General features: G+C 34.8%; 1 protein-coding gene across 3 annotated transcripts; it reads left to right on the top strand.

Moving 5' to 3' along the window:
• The first annotated feature begins 839 nt into the window (after positions 1-839).
• LOC116350782 (ras-specific guanine nucleotide-releasing factor 2-like) lies at positions 840-14,786 on the top strand. 3 transcript variants are annotated; one of them, XM_031782715.1, is made up of 27 exons: positions 840-2,233; positions 4,342-4,410; positions 4,612-4,663; positions 4,721-4,818; positions 6,044-6,150; positions 6,249-6,396; positions 6,592-6,709; positions 6,785-6,921; positions 6,989-7,322; positions 7,415-7,608; positions 7,723-7,951; positions 8,281-8,407; positions 8,494-8,597; positions 8,676-8,912; positions 8,993-9,130; positions 9,244-9,462; positions 9,524-10,269; positions 10,340-10,443; positions 10,544-10,726; positions 11,789-11,809; positions 12,941-13,096; positions 13,159-13,372; positions 13,434-13,531; positions 13,596-13,715; positions 13,788-13,950; positions 14,021-14,218; positions 14,289-14,786. In XM_031782715.1, the coding sequence occupies exons 1-27, from the start codon at positions 2,144-2,146 to the stop codon at positions 14,475-14,477; spliced, it is 4,593 nt and encodes a 1,530-aa protein (XP_031638575.1). In that variant the 5' UTR covers positions 840-2,143; the 3' UTR covers positions 14,478-14,786. The 3 variants fall into 3 exon arrangements, with proteins under 3 accessions (XP_031638575.1, XP_031638574.1, XP_031638576.1); XM_031782714.1 differs by having other exon boundaries at positions 8,981-9,130; XM_031782716.1 differs by lacking the exon at positions 11,789-11,809 and having other exon boundaries at positions 8,981-9,130.
• The last annotated feature ends 324 nt before the right edge of the window (positions 14,787-15,110 follow it).

Raw genomic sequence — 15,110 nt, 5'->3', positions numbered from 1 at the left:
CTACTTATGAGCGCGAAAGACATTAACTACGACGTACTCTCGGGATATTCATCATGCGATGCAACAAGTTGGAAATAAAGTGTTTTTATTTGAAAAAATATTTTCACTATAGCAAATTATAATATAACATTTTCTTTGACTGGATGTCTGGCATTGTGTGCTGAAATATTTTTACACGCTGTATAATCGTATGCCTGTTGCGCATTAATCGATTCACCGTATAATAAGTACCTTGTCCTTCTCGACTTTATTCCGTTTGAACCTTTGCTTTCCAATACCTGAATGTCAAATTTAAGTGAGTTATCTTCTGCTATGGAAAATACGCATTGGAAACTGATTTCACGAAAGCTAAACCAAAAAAACCACTCAAAAACTCAACTTTCACTCAAGCATAATGAGTGCTTTTTTCATTTCATCGCCAAGTTAGTCGATTTTTTTTTTTTTTTTTTTTTTTTTGAACAATAACTTTCTTATCGCCACAACATGTGTGGTTCGAAAAAAAAGAAGTTCTTTTAATTGCAACTAAAATATTTGAGCCATTAAAAAGTTTGTTAAACTCTCATAAATTTAAATTAATGTCACCGAAAATTTTTCAATTAATTCAGTTTTTCTTCAGATTCCCGCTTCTTCAATCGTTTCGTTCACTGGATTTTTTGCTCAAAACATGCAATTTTAATATATGAAACACGCAATGTATTTGGAAAGGAAAGACTGCTCCTCCGTGGACACTTGTTTGCGGCGCCGCATTCAAATGAACAACTTTCTCCATGGCCCAGGTTGGTTTCCAAAAAGTTCCTTTTCAGTCGTGTTTTATTGCTGCTACAGACAAGTCACTTTCAATTTCCATGCCAAATTTAAAGTAACTTTTTTTTTTATCTAACATTACAAAAAATTTCATTTTCATTGTACAAGCAAAAATGTGAGATCAAACATAATAAAACTAAAATTTCTCTCTACTTTAAGCCGTGCATATTTTTTTAAGAAATAAAGCAATTTTGTGTGTGAGAAAAAAATAATCTACGGGTTTTTTCTTCGATATCGTGTTCTCAATGTAGCAGAAATCAGATAAATGGCACTTTGAATCTAAAAATAGATGAGCTCAACGCACAAGTCAAAAGATATGAGAAAACGGTGTGCATTTTAAATTAAAAAAAAAAAAAAACAAAATTACCGTTTTTAATTCGGTTTTAGTGTTTTCAAGAAAATTAAGTAAATTATAAATGAGTGGAAAATGACGTGAAGCTACAGAAATTTTTCGAAACGAACAAAAAGCAACATTTTTTGGGTGGGAAAGCACAATTATATGTATACAAATGCACGAATATATAATATGAATATACAAGCGATATGATTGCGAGAGGGTTTGTGGGGTGAGATACGAAAATAAAAGAGTGGATTTAACGAGACATGACTCTCGCTTTTTTTTAATTTTACTACGTCGAAATGTAATTATAATTAAAATGAAAGAAGAGTGTACTTTAATGCATGTGCGACATTGAAACTATATCGTGGTGCAGATATGAGGTCATAAAAAACAGACTTTAATTATTTATATCAAGAAAATTCGAGATTACATTCCTTTTTTGTCTCGAGAAAAAAAAAACACCACACACACCTCTGGAAATTCTTCAAATGTTGTTAGCACTTGATATTTGGCGTGAATATAACATGAAAGAAACATGAAATTCAAAATTAAATAGATTCGACGAAAAGCTTTTTAGCTATTTCCGTGCAATGAATTCATAGATATAAGCCACAAAGTTGTAAATCAGATATAAGCAACATTGTACTCGAACGACGAGAGAGAGAGACTAAGAATGAAAAAATGTTGAGTGTCGAGAAATAATTCCATTTACGGATAAGCCATGCAAAGTATTTTCAGTGGTGCAACCAAAAACCACACGGACTACATAAGTTATTCGGATGGAAAGTGTGAAATTCCGCTTTCAACAAAATAGTTCACGTTCATATTTAGCATCTAGCTATTTAATATTGCAGCGAATTGTGAATAATAACCCTTAAATTCCAATAAAAAATGGTTTGGAAATATTTTCATAACATTGTGCAAATTTAGCTTAACCGATCAAAATTTTAAGACCAAACGAACAAACCAAACGGAAACAAAAAAGCCATCACCACCAAAATGTTGAGTCCAAAAATGCAAAGGAATGTTCGTGTGAACGACAATCAGCTACTGCATTTAGCGGATCGAGCAACATACGACCACTCAATGGTAAGTTCCATATCATTCAATCGATCATATTTTTTGTCTGAATTGATTAGGCTCAATTCCGTGAATTGAAGTAGTTTGCGAAAAGAGTCAAATATATCATGTTCTGTCCATAAATAAAACGAAATACTACACTATACTTAACTTGGCCTCGTTTAACTTATTCATTCTATAAAAAAGAATACAGTTTTACTTGGCGAAATCGACGCGTTCATCCATAAAATGAACATCAACTAAGACAATATTCGGTTCAGTTCAACATAATGGCTTTGATTGTTATGTTGTATTGTTTTCCCGGGCTAAAGGTTATTCGATGTGCAGTAACGAAAATACAATTTTCCAAGTATTCGAACCGTGCCCTGTGTAAAAACGAAACCAATGCTTGAGATTCAATTGAATTGGATGGTAGTTTCATAGCATTGTAATATAATAACAACACACACACACACAAAATCAATATCACTTTTTCGCTTGCTTTCTTTTCATTTTTAATGAGCAAACACGTTACAAATTTCCATCTAATTCGGAAGATGGAAAATGTTTTATTGGAAAAGCTTCAATTCTTTCAATCAATTGCTGAACCAAAAAAAAATGTTCGACCAGCAGCAAAATCAATATCGACAGTATTCTTTTATAATCAATTGTTCTGTACTAATTAACTGCCATTCATTAAAATGCTGGCTGGATGGAAGCCATCGTTTAATGTTGTATAGAAAGAAGCGTCAAACGCACAGTCGAATGAATCACGAAACATAGAAATCGTTTAGTAAAAAAAAATGCGAGAGAAGGATTCGGTTCAGTGAATGTGTAGAAATAGTTTTCGTTCCATTTCATTATTCTTATCCAGCGTCATTTTCCATGTAATGCAAAACATAAGAACGAAAAAAAATATGTGTGTGAGAACACCGTCACTGAGCACAAACAACATCGTACTTGATTTGCTCAAATCTGTACAAAATAGGGCTGTTTACAGAGTGATTCACGCTGCTTAGTGATCCAATTTTATATACCTAAAACACTAACAGCAATAACGTATCCTAAATTCTCGAGCACTTGACTTGACTGGTAAATCTGGATCGAAATCATGTCGGTGTTGGATTTATATATATTCTGTAATTAAATGCAATTGATTTTTTGATTTTATTTATTTAACCTTGTTATATATTTTTCGTTGAAATTTTAAAATTAACTTTTAATAACCCATGTGAATACTCTTATGTTAATAGAATTAATTTTATATTTACTCTTCGATCGAAGTAATATCGTTCAAGCACGATATAAAAATTGAAAGTTTAACTAGTTTATCAAAAAAAAAATCATTTTACCTCACACAATTTGATCTACTTTAATGCCTAAATTAAAGTGTCATAGATCAAAAATACGAGAACACCCAAATGATAAACGCAAAAAATAGTGCAATGGCCCGTAGTATAGTATTTCAATTCATGTAAATTAACACTAGTTTTGTGTTGTATTTAAATGATTATGATGTGTTTATTATGCATCTTAATGTGGTACTGCTTTCACCTTTAATCGAATCGTTTCCTTTAAAATTCAATTAAGGTGCTACACAAGCAGAAATTTCGTTGTTTGTTAACGCTATGGTTGTGACTTGGAGGAAACGTGCTGCGAACTGTGGCGACCTTCAAAAAACTTCGAAACCCATAACCGACGTCAAACCTCTTTTTTTCCTTACATTTCTATATGTATACATAGAGCTACAGGTAAAAATGCTCACGCGATAGAAATACGGCATACGAAAGAAAAAAATATGCTTATACATGTCGTCACATCTACGATACTGTAATATTTCCAGATTTATATTCCTCCTTGATTGTCCGTAAAATCCGAAACAAGCGTGTCATTGTAAGAGCAAAATAGGCGCTCCAAGCAACTGACTGACACACAATGAAAATATTAAGCCTGGATAGACTATATAGCCTATAATAAAGTTGCCTTATGTGTGCACCCAGTGAACAGCGTACACGCGCCCGTTCATTCTAGTATATAAATATATACATAATACAATATACATAAAGTAATGAAAATTCCGTTGGTTCCATATCTCCAATTTATGCATTATTATATCTCTACCTATTTTCCATAAAAAGCGTGGACATCTCCAAAAGCGGACTTCTGATTGTAATCGCTGGCAAATGCGATGGTTTGTTCTCTACCAGGTACTTGAGTAAATTAAAAATACAAAAAAATAAAATTAAATTGGATATTAAATGGATGGATGTAACTTCATGGAGGTTCAATTTCCTCGTGCTCGTTCTCTATCTCTCGATTTTATCTGTTTGCTTATCGGTATTTCTGTTTCTCTCTCTCCCTCTCACTCACTCTCGCCCTCTCTTCTCGGTATTTTAAAATTGCTGCAGAACCTTTTATTTTATTACGATAATGAAAACTCAACGAAACCATCTGGAATAAGTAAGTAAATATGATAGTAGTAACAACAATTCATCTAATAACAATTCATGTGGTTAGTATTTCTTGAGGGTTCATATTGTGAACGATTGACAACACCGCCGTCATGTGTTGGATCACCAGTGGCAAAATCATCGCAAAAAGAAGAAAAATTACAGGTAAAAACTATCAATTTTGTTTGGGGGCAAAAAGTGGTTATTTACTGTGGTGGAAATGTTGTCAACAAAGTAAATCTTTTATTCGTATGATGCTTAATAAGCTAGATTGATCATCACTCGAAATGAATATTTTGCGTGTACGGTTTTTCTCGCCTATATATATTTCTTTTTGTTATTGTTTTATTTTGTGCGTGTATCCAAGAGATTAGTTGGTTAACTTCATCCAATTTCAACCGAATAATACACTCAATAACTGTATGAATATGTTGAGTGGTTCAGGTAGCAACACAAAAAAGCTTAGCTCAATCCATTTACTATGGTATATGTACGTTATACGCATACAATACACCATATAACATTCACTCCAGTACACTGGAAAATTGACACGAGCATGTGCTACGGATGTATACAATGGAAGGGATACAGCAAAAGCGACATTCTACGCATAGCGTACGCACTTGATGGAGAACGATTTTTGAGTTGAAGAGCCCGCACATTGTAAGAGATAATTTGACCTTGACATAGTTACTTGAACGCCAACAAGTACATTCGGTGTCTTTTTCATCATCAAACCATATGAAGTAGACTCTCACATTAGCTTCATACATTTATATGAGATTTATGGCATATAATATACGAAATCTCTTCAAATGAACGATTCAATTTGCTTGCGCTCCACATATGCGAATACCTTGTATATGCTCCGAACATTCTGCAGCCAATTTTTCTCACCTTTCTAACGAGTTCGTTTGATGAGTGCAAAAAAAAGGAAACAATTTCTACATACATGTATCCCGTCGTGAATATTTTCGTTCGACTTGAGAACACAACACCAGTGTCATGTTAACCGTTTTTTATGTTCGTTTATGTTTTGTTTCACAAATATTTAAATTGCGGAAATCCTCAAAGCTGAATATAAAATGTACTGGAAATAAAAACAAATATATAATTTCCGTTTGTGACACAATTTTTATGTTTGCTTTTTGTTTCAATTTCGAGAAAAAGCTCTAAATACGTTATTTTATTGGGGTAATAAATATGGTTAATGTCAGCCAATTTTCTATTGAATACGTCACAAGAAACTGCTTACACAACAGTCAACTCAATTGAATGTGGTGGTCACCACACCGTGATGCGCAATTTCAATAATAGCATTGCTATCGATAAAAATCTGATTTGAAAAAATTGTCAATCAAATTGTTTATATTCTGGTCAATGTTTACAGCATTGCTTTACAATTTCCTATCGACGCGAACACCATCGAAACTATGAACTGAAAGCGGCCCATGAGTCTGAATGCAATGCGTGGATCGGTGCGATAAGGGAGGCAAGGTAATTATCACTTCTGAATTGTGACGTGGTGCCAACCTGAGATGATATATGATCGTTTTGACAGAAAACTTTGACTAATTAACTTGATATTTTCGTAGCTTCAATAAATTGTTGTTGCAAAAAGAAGAACTAGAGCAGAAACATGTTCATTTATTGCAAGTTGTGGAAAGTGAGAGAACATCAAAATGGCAATACACTCAGCAATGTGAAGAATTATCAACGGAAATTAAAAAACTACGAAATGAGGTATGAGACATTATTGTGAACATAAACATGTCAAAATGAACACGGACAACCCTCATATTGGGATTGTATCAATCAATCATTCGTGAAAAATGGAAAATGTTTTATGTTTAAAATTTTCTCAACGTTTGACTCATAAACAAAGTTAAATACAACACGTTTTTATCTTATTTGTTTATTCAATGTTATGCTAAATAGATTTTCAGTTTGCGAAAAGAGTATTCAAAGCGTCCATCGATTTGCATAAGTCCAGTTAAGTTTCGTCGCGAAAGTTTTGGAAGTAATATAGCCGCTAATGCCAATGGGAGTGATATTGGTGAATATTAAATTCGACTTTTGTTTGGGGATTTTTTTTCTGTTGTTTTAAAAAATTAATTGAATGTCATTGTAGTTGGCGGAGTTGGATCGGCATGTACAAGTTCCCGGGGAAGTATAACTGCTGAAACGAGTCGTGTTTATTGTCCGCGTAATGATTGTTGGCACATTCATGAGAACCAAGAACCGGCCGAATTGAAGAAAATAAAAAAGGTACCATGCGCTAACGGCACAAGTCGAATTTCCGAGATGAATTTCAATTTCATAAATCTAACTTTAGGTTCAGTCGTTCTTCCGGGGCTGGCTCTGCCGAAGGCGATGGAAACAAATTGTCGATGAATATATCAATTCACCGCATGCGGAAAGTATGCGAAGACGTAATAGTTTGGTATTTAGCATGGTTGAAAGCGAAGAGGAGTATTGCGAACAGCTTGAAGTGTTGGTCTCATGTTTTTTGCGACCATTCAAAATGGCTGCAAGTTCCAAACGGCCACCTCTGACTCACGAAGATGTCAATTCGATATTTCTAAATTCCGAAACAGTATTGTTTCTTCATCAAATTTTCTTGAAAGGACTCACGTCTCGGTTGGAGTCGTGGCCAACATTAGTTTTGGGTAATCTATTTTGTGTTGACCGAATAATAATTTTTGTGGTTTTTGTTTTGTAGTGTCAAACACAACGTAATGAAATCTCTTGACTTCCCCAGGCGATTTATTCGATATGCTGCTGCCAATGTTGAGCATCTATCAAGAATATGTGCGAAATCATCACTATTCATTGCAAGTGCTCACTGAATGTAAGAGCCGAAGTGAGTTTTCAATTGTATTGCGACGTTTGGAATCCAAGCCAGCTTGCAAAGGACGTTCATTGGAAATGTTCCTAACATACCCAATGAGTCAGGTAAGTCGATATATTCCGTATACTCACCTATCACGTGTGTACGTGTCGCATACGTTTGTCGTTAAAAATGAATAAAGTGGTAATAAAGCTCAAATATGCAATTAATTATTTCAGATTCCAAGATATATCATCACATTGCACGAATTATTGGCGCACACACCATTTGACCATGTAGAGCGAAAGAGTCTTTGTAATGCGCGCCAGCAATTAGAAGATTTATCACGTCAAATGCACGATGAAGTGTCTGAAACAGAAAATTTACGCAAGAATCTAGCCGTCGAACGTATGATTGTTGAGGGTTGCGATATATTGCTCGATGTAAATCAAGTATTCGTACGCCAAGGCAAGTTTCAATATACCAAACCACTCTTACAAACACTATGTACATATTGTATCCATAAATATATTCAAACGATATGTTTGACATTTTATCGAATAGAGCGCATTTATGCTACCGTCATCATTTTAAGTAAACATGTATATGCTTCTTATACCTTCTTTGAAGCATCAGCACATTTCATAGCAAGCATTTTGAATACATTTTTGTGCTTACATTCTTTTTTTGATGTGGAAAACGCATGAACAGCACCTTTCTGCCCCGTTGAATTTGAGTGTTTAGAGTTTTTGCGTTATGATTTGTATTTTTTGGTTGTATAATTCGAAAATTTGCAGGAAGTCTTATTCAAGTACCCGAGGGTAAATCACCATTTCGTCGTCGTCTATCATCAACATTCAAGAGTGAACGCGAGGCGGTGCGCCAATGTTTTTTATTTTCTAATTACATGATAATTGCCAATAGGTGGGTTTTTCAATTCATTTCAAAAGACATCATTGCATGGGTACATTCGCATACGAGCATGTTTGACATGAATACTTTCATTTTAGAACGTCGGGAGGACGATTACATTTGTTGCAAGATGTTGGCAAAATACCCTTGGCAGATGCAACATTGATTGAAGAACCAAATGATTCGGACCGAGAAGACGACGGTAAGACCATTATATATTTTCGAATTGAAATCATTGGATCGGTTTTTAAATCACAATCTATTGTTGGTAATTTTGTAGCCGAAACCGACGTTTTATCGCAGCGAACGTTTCGTAGTAGTCTAAGTGTAAATGAAACAATGTGTACGGGGAATCGTGATTTTAAAATAATGGTTGTAACTAAATCAGATGCAAGGCATTGTATTCATTTGGTTGCACCAACGGTACAAGACAAGGAAGCGTGGATCAGCGACATATCGCAATGCATTGATAATATTCATCTGCACACAATGCTCTCGCCAACAACTGAATCAATCGGTTTGTAATTATGAACAATTCGATGTCGTGTGAATGTATGTTCTTGTAATGCGTGAATTCTATTAAAGCTTCTTCTATAGGTCCACAGCTAACACTGCACTCCGATCCAAGGCTCTTCACGGACGATATAGATATAAGATTTTCTCGAACTTTAAATTCCTGTAAATTACCGCAAGTGCGATATGCAACACCCGAACGTCTACTACAACGTTTAACAGGTATGGAGAATCGCATTTCTTTTTTTAAAAATTATATTTGATAAAATCTGCAGACGCGTTGCTCGGACGAGAATATTTACTTGAAAAAAAAAATCTTTTTTTTTTTGTAACAGATTTAAGGTTTCTCTCGATTGATTTTCTCAACACATTTTTGCTGACGTATCGAGTATTCAGCAGCGCTCAAGAAGTGTTGCAGGCATTGAAAGATGTCTTTGACGCGGCACAGCCAAATGGAGATGAAACTCAAGAGCAAATAAACGAACGCCTTAATATACCAAAAGGTGAGGAGAATATAATGCCTCGTCGAACATCGGGAGCGAGCTCTGTTTCAGGTATTCCATTTAACATTTTACATTAAAAAGCGAAAAGACTAAGCTTTGAAATTACTTTCAGGCTATTGTTCTGAAGTTGGTGACCGTGATCGGTCAATGAGTACAGATTCAACTGCTTTGAAATTGAAATTAAGCACCATTGATCAAGACACGAATGAAAATAACTCTGATGATACGCCACCAATTACGCAAACCACAACAACTGTTGAAATTTCCGTACATCAAGAGACACCGACAACGCCACCAGCTCATTCAGGTTTCTCGCCAACTACAATAATAACCACTTCAAGCAGTGTGGATACATTAAACGGAACTACGCTCAATTTATTAAGTGGACCATCGTCTCCATCGAATTTAAGTAGCGTTACACTTGTCGGTTCGACCGGATCCGGTTCGGCACAGGATAATGAAAAGGATACGGCACAGTTTAAATTTTCTCAAGCACCAACGAGCCCATTACCGGAACGAAAGCGTAAATCAATTGCCAAAGAGGATGAAAATAAAATTGAAATAGCGCCTAAGGCTGAGAAGTCAACCACTGATGTAATAAGTTCGAAGCCGAAAATCATATCGGCTGTTGAAAAAAGCATTTTGAAAGATGAAAGAGGTGGCGGCGGTAAACCATTTTCGGTACAATCAACACCGAGCAAAACGAGCAGCAATGTTTTACAGCCGATGAGCTATTTAACAATGAATCGACGACCAAGTGCTGGAACTTTAATTGGTGTGCCAGTTGCGGCCTTATCACAGCATCGTCGAAGCTTACAACTTAATAGCTCTGAAGGGGGCTTTGGTGGAATTCCAAAGGTAAGCATATATCAATTACGCAGAAATTCGATTCGGTGGATTTTTCATTTCTTCAACATCAATTTTTCAGTTTTTTGAACGCCCTATCAGTCCCAGAAGTGTTCGACGTACTTCAAAAACCGCTGAAAAAATTAAAAAGACCCTTTTCGGAACACCTTCAAAAGATGGCTCTAGGTGAGTAAATCTTTTTTTCACCGAACACCAATTATGTTTTCGTGGAAAAATTATATATGGGGAAAATTTCGTATAAAAAACATTATTTTCCACGTGGCAGACGATTTTCCGAGAGTGATGACGACGCAGCGAACAGTACTGCGTTTTTTACAACACCACGTGGTTCGGTTGGTGGTTCATCCTACGGAACGATTTCTCCACGTGCATCAATTCAGCATGATGCCATTCCATGCAGCAGTAAGGTTGGCGTCGTAATCACATCATATAGACAATCTCATCGAAGGTGACTTTATTAAAAATATTTATTATATTTCCAATTAATTTGATATCCATCGGCGCGCGGGTCGCAGTCTTCTGCGTAAAATTTATAAATTAGAAAATCGATAGCATTTGAGCAAACTAGCAAATTCAACGTAAGATCAAGTGTTTAGAAATGCAAGATAAAAAATTACGAAATCACAGGTGTCACGAAATCGAATGTTTTACCGATTGGGAATAACACAATAGCCAAACAAATGCCGACTCAACCATAAACCATCGATCTTCTTTCAGCATTGGAAACAATCTTCTTTCTAACGCTCTATTCTTAATGCCAATTTTATTTTTGAATTGTATTTTCATATTATGGAATTGCAACACTTTGTTTCAAAAAAAATTTCTCTTGAGTTTAACACGTTTAAAAATTGAGACAGATGGTGTTGAACTCACACCATCGTTCACTCTAATATATTGATTGCATTTTGTTTCGTTTGACATTAGATGTTTTTGTTTGATTTCTTTTTTTTTTTCATTACACTATGCTTTTCTCTCGTTCACTTTGTTGCGAAGTTTCTGTTAGGTGTTCGTAAAATTCTACCTTTTTCTCTCTTCTGTGATGATGGATTCGACAACGATCTCTAAATGTTTGTTCACAAATATTTCATAAAATTACGTTTAATATTTGTGAACGAAACAGACTCGTGTCCAATCTATAGCGTGTATCCCTTTTTGTTCTTCTTTGTTTCAAGCAATCGAACGCAGATGAATCAATAAAATAATGAAGCATTTTATTCAATTCGATGGATCGAAAACCAACAAAAATTGACAATGGAAAAAATTGCGATTATTTTGATGTTTCATCTCGTGATATTGAATTGCTCTTCGTTAACCGAAAAGCTAAAACTTACTTCATTTATATTCGAAAAAAAAAAAGAAAAACCTTTCGATCGTATTAATTCAATCAGAGTGATTCATGTTGTTGTTTCATTTATGGTGAATAATATGAATTGGTTCATTTAAACATGAAAGTAAACATGATTATTGTAATTTTTGATCAAAATTATCATTTATTATCATCGTAAAACAGTTTTGGACCAGACCCTTTGTGGTGAGTTTATATAATAATCTCTTGTTATATTTCTTTCATTTTCTACGCATCACTCCAACGTAGTCTAGCTTAGCAAATACCATGTGATTTTGAATGTTTGCATGTCTTAGATGACTTTTGTGTTGAATTGGCTAGTAAATTGCGTAGAATGTATTTGTCCGTTGACTTGTAATTTTTATGATGTTTGATTGAAACGAATGACAAATTTATATGATTTCAGTCATTTGAATTTGTATTTGATGGTCGTCTTTTATTATAACGTTATTCGCGATTGTGTAATGATAAGCCTCTTTCTCACTCTATGCGTGCTCTAATTGGATTAAGAATTTCTTCATCATTTTCTCTTTTTTCATGCTCTTTTAAAATCTGTTTTTTTTTTATCATTATAAATCGTATTTTTTTTTCAAGTCTCTATTCATTTTTTTAAAATTTAATTACGAACAAACAACAATTATTTCCTCATCCCATTAACTAGATATAGATAGGTCTAGATAGTTCGATGGCGCTGGTGAATAACGAAAAAAGAAGAATAAACGGCACTGTAAATATTTCGTAGAGCTTGCGTAAACCATTTTGCTCTTCATTAATAAATATACCTTTATAGGAGTTTTAGTAGTGAAACATATTTTTCAAAAAAAAAAAAAAAATGCTTGGTAATAACAAATTATGATGAAACATGTTTAACGACATTATAGTTATTATAGTTCTTCGGTAATTTGAACATTTTAGTTACGTTTTAGATTTAGAACAAGGGCAGGTGGCTGTTTCTGTAGCTTTGAATTCTTTTTATTTCACTTCTAACAACAATACACAAGGCAATTTTTAGAAAGTTTCAAGCATAAAATGCACAAAACACAAAAAAAACATCCATGCTCACACAATCCGCAGTGTTCATGTGGCTGTTCAAATTTGTAACTACTGTATAAACACCCTTGTTTGTGTGTTTATGCAAACTGTAAATATATATATATATTGTTGAAAAAATACCATCGCAAACAGTAAAAAAAAACATTAAAACCAAAACCCAACACTTGTAAATAAAACAAATATGGCTGTAAATTTAGAAGAAATTTCATTCCAATTGATTTTCCCACATTTTAATATAATTGTGTTGTCTATGGATGTATTTAGGAGTAGCACGTCTACTGCGGCGGCGGCGTTTGCAATAGCCACTTCAGCATCCAGTAATCCCCGTGACGATGCATTCGAACAAGCGACCATCAAAGAAAATGAAGAACGTAATATGGTCAGCTCTCCAGCAACAATTCGTGTTTTGAATGTATTGCGGTATGTGCAATTCAAGCATGTGTAAGACATTTTCCGAATATTTCGTTCTTTTTTCATTACAGGCATTGGATTTCCAAACACTTTCAAGATTTTGCACAAGATGCTGAATTAAGAACCGAAACTATAAATTTTTTAGAAAGAGTAACAATAACCACACACCTATTGCCAGTAGAAATTCGAGCCGCCGAACAGCTTATTCGGCTTTTATGTCGCGACGATATGAAAAATATGAAAAATAGACAACAAAAACTACAGGAACTATTAGAACCACCAAAGGTAACAAATCAATCGTTTCTAGTATGTGAATGGTAACTAAATCATCATTATTTTATTGTAGAGTCCAAGCAAAGAAAGTATCGAAACGTTATCGGCTCTCGAAATTGCTGAGCAAATGACATATTTAGATCATCAGATTTTTGTAAACATTCGTAGCGAGTAAGTTAAATAATCATAAATATAAATGGTTACGCACAATCATTGATTCAATTCACGTTTTTAGAGAGTTTCTCGGACAGGCTTGGATGAAATCGAGCAAAAAAACGCAAGCCGAACACATTTCACTAATGACGAAGAGATTCAACGATGGCACAAGGCTTATTTGCTCAGAAATCATATCGCGGTGCGTACATATCATTTCTTAGTTTAACGCTTTTCAACGAACGTTCTGCTCATATTCTTAATTTATGAACAGGAATAATATGCAAGCACGTGTTTTGGCCATCGAAAAGTGGACTGCTGTCGGAGATATCAATCGTTGTTTACACAACTTCAATGGAGTTTTACAAGTCTGTGCAGCTTTTACAAACGCGGCCGTTTTTCGATTGAAGAAAACATGGGATAAAGTGCCAAAAACGGTTCGTTTAATTAAATCCATGTCTCTTGCAATTTAACAGAATATAAATTGGAATTTTCTTGAATATTCAGATCAAACACACAATATCAAAACTTCAGGCAGTTGTTTGTTCGGATGGTCGCTTCCGAAGCATGCGTGAAGCGTTACATTGTTGTGATCCACCATGTATACCGTACTTGGGCATGTATCTTACCGATTTAAGCTTCATTGAAGAGGGCACACCTGATTTTACACCCGATGGCCTGCTGAACTTTTCCAAAATGAGAATGGTGAGTATGTGTGGTGGATTTCATCCAGTAATCTTATTGACAAAAAACGTTTGATTTTTATTGTACTTAGTTGGCTCATGTAATTCGGGAGATTCGTCACTTTCAACAAACTCCCTATAAGATCGAGCACATACCAAAAGTAACATCATACCTTCTAGATGCATCATTATTATTGGACGACGATGAATTGTACTCGAAATCACTGCAGATTGAACCGCGAACATCACGCTTGAGTGCACCAAATACATTACTCGTCTGAAAGTTCATCAAAGATAGTATAGACATTGAAAAATAAATCGGCATTCATTTCTTATCATCAGTTTATGTTCATTATCCTCAAGATTTAAATGTTAGGTATTATCAAAATATAATAAGTGGTTTAATTCGAATTTCGATTTTGGACGAAAAACAATTTATTCTATCTTAGTTGGAAATTATACGGAGAGAGGCAAAACAAGTGGCTTTAATTTTAAAAATTGATAACATGTTATAAGTTTACCTTGTTTTCCTCCAAAACTGAATGAATTTAATTCAAAATTCGATGTGATGAATATTGAATATAGATAACGAGTTGCAAACAGTGACCGGTTCGCGCATATTTCTATGCTTGCCTAAATACGCTAGGTAGCATAGATATGCCAAGCATAGCCGCAAACGCAACCGACGCATCGCCGTTCACTCTATATGAACAATACACATGTTCGTTTATGCAGACGACCGTGCGCATACAATATAGCTCGAATCGAATGGTGACGGGTGCGTTGCGGCTTGCGTCTCCGCTATGCTTAGCATAGCTATCAGGCATAGAAATATGCGCGAACCGGTCACTGGTTGCAAATGAATTTCAATAATTTTCTGATGCGCTACTTTTGAAATCAAATGAATGTGCGAC

The sequence above is a fragment of the Contarinia nasturtii genome, unplaced genomic scaffold (genome assembly GCF_009176525.2).
Source record: "Contarinia nasturtii isolate CC-2019 unplaced genomic scaffold, AAFC_CNas_1.1 Cnas_scaffold_4311, whole genome shotgun sequence".
Classification (NCBI taxonomy): Eukaryota; Metazoa; Arthropoda; class Insecta; order Diptera; family Cecidomyiidae; genus Contarinia; species Contarinia nasturtii.
Note: the sequence above shows the minus strand (reverse complement) of the source record. Positions and strands in the feature narration are given on the sequence as shown.

Excerpts from the sequence above, each read along its gene's own strand:
- LOC116350782 (XM_031782714.1), top strand. The coding sequence starts at position 2,144 with ATGTTGAGTCCAAAAATGCAAAGGAATGTTCGTGTGAACGACAATCAG. Across the intron at positions 8,913-8,980 it reads GCCAACAACTGAATCAATCG|CTTCTTCTATAGGTCCACAG; the intron begins GTTTGTAATTAT and ends ATTCTATTAAAG. Across the intron at positions 13,951-14,020 it reads GGGATAAAGTGCCAAAAACG|ATCAAACACACAATATCAAA; the intron begins GTTCGTTTAATT and ends TTGAATATTCAG.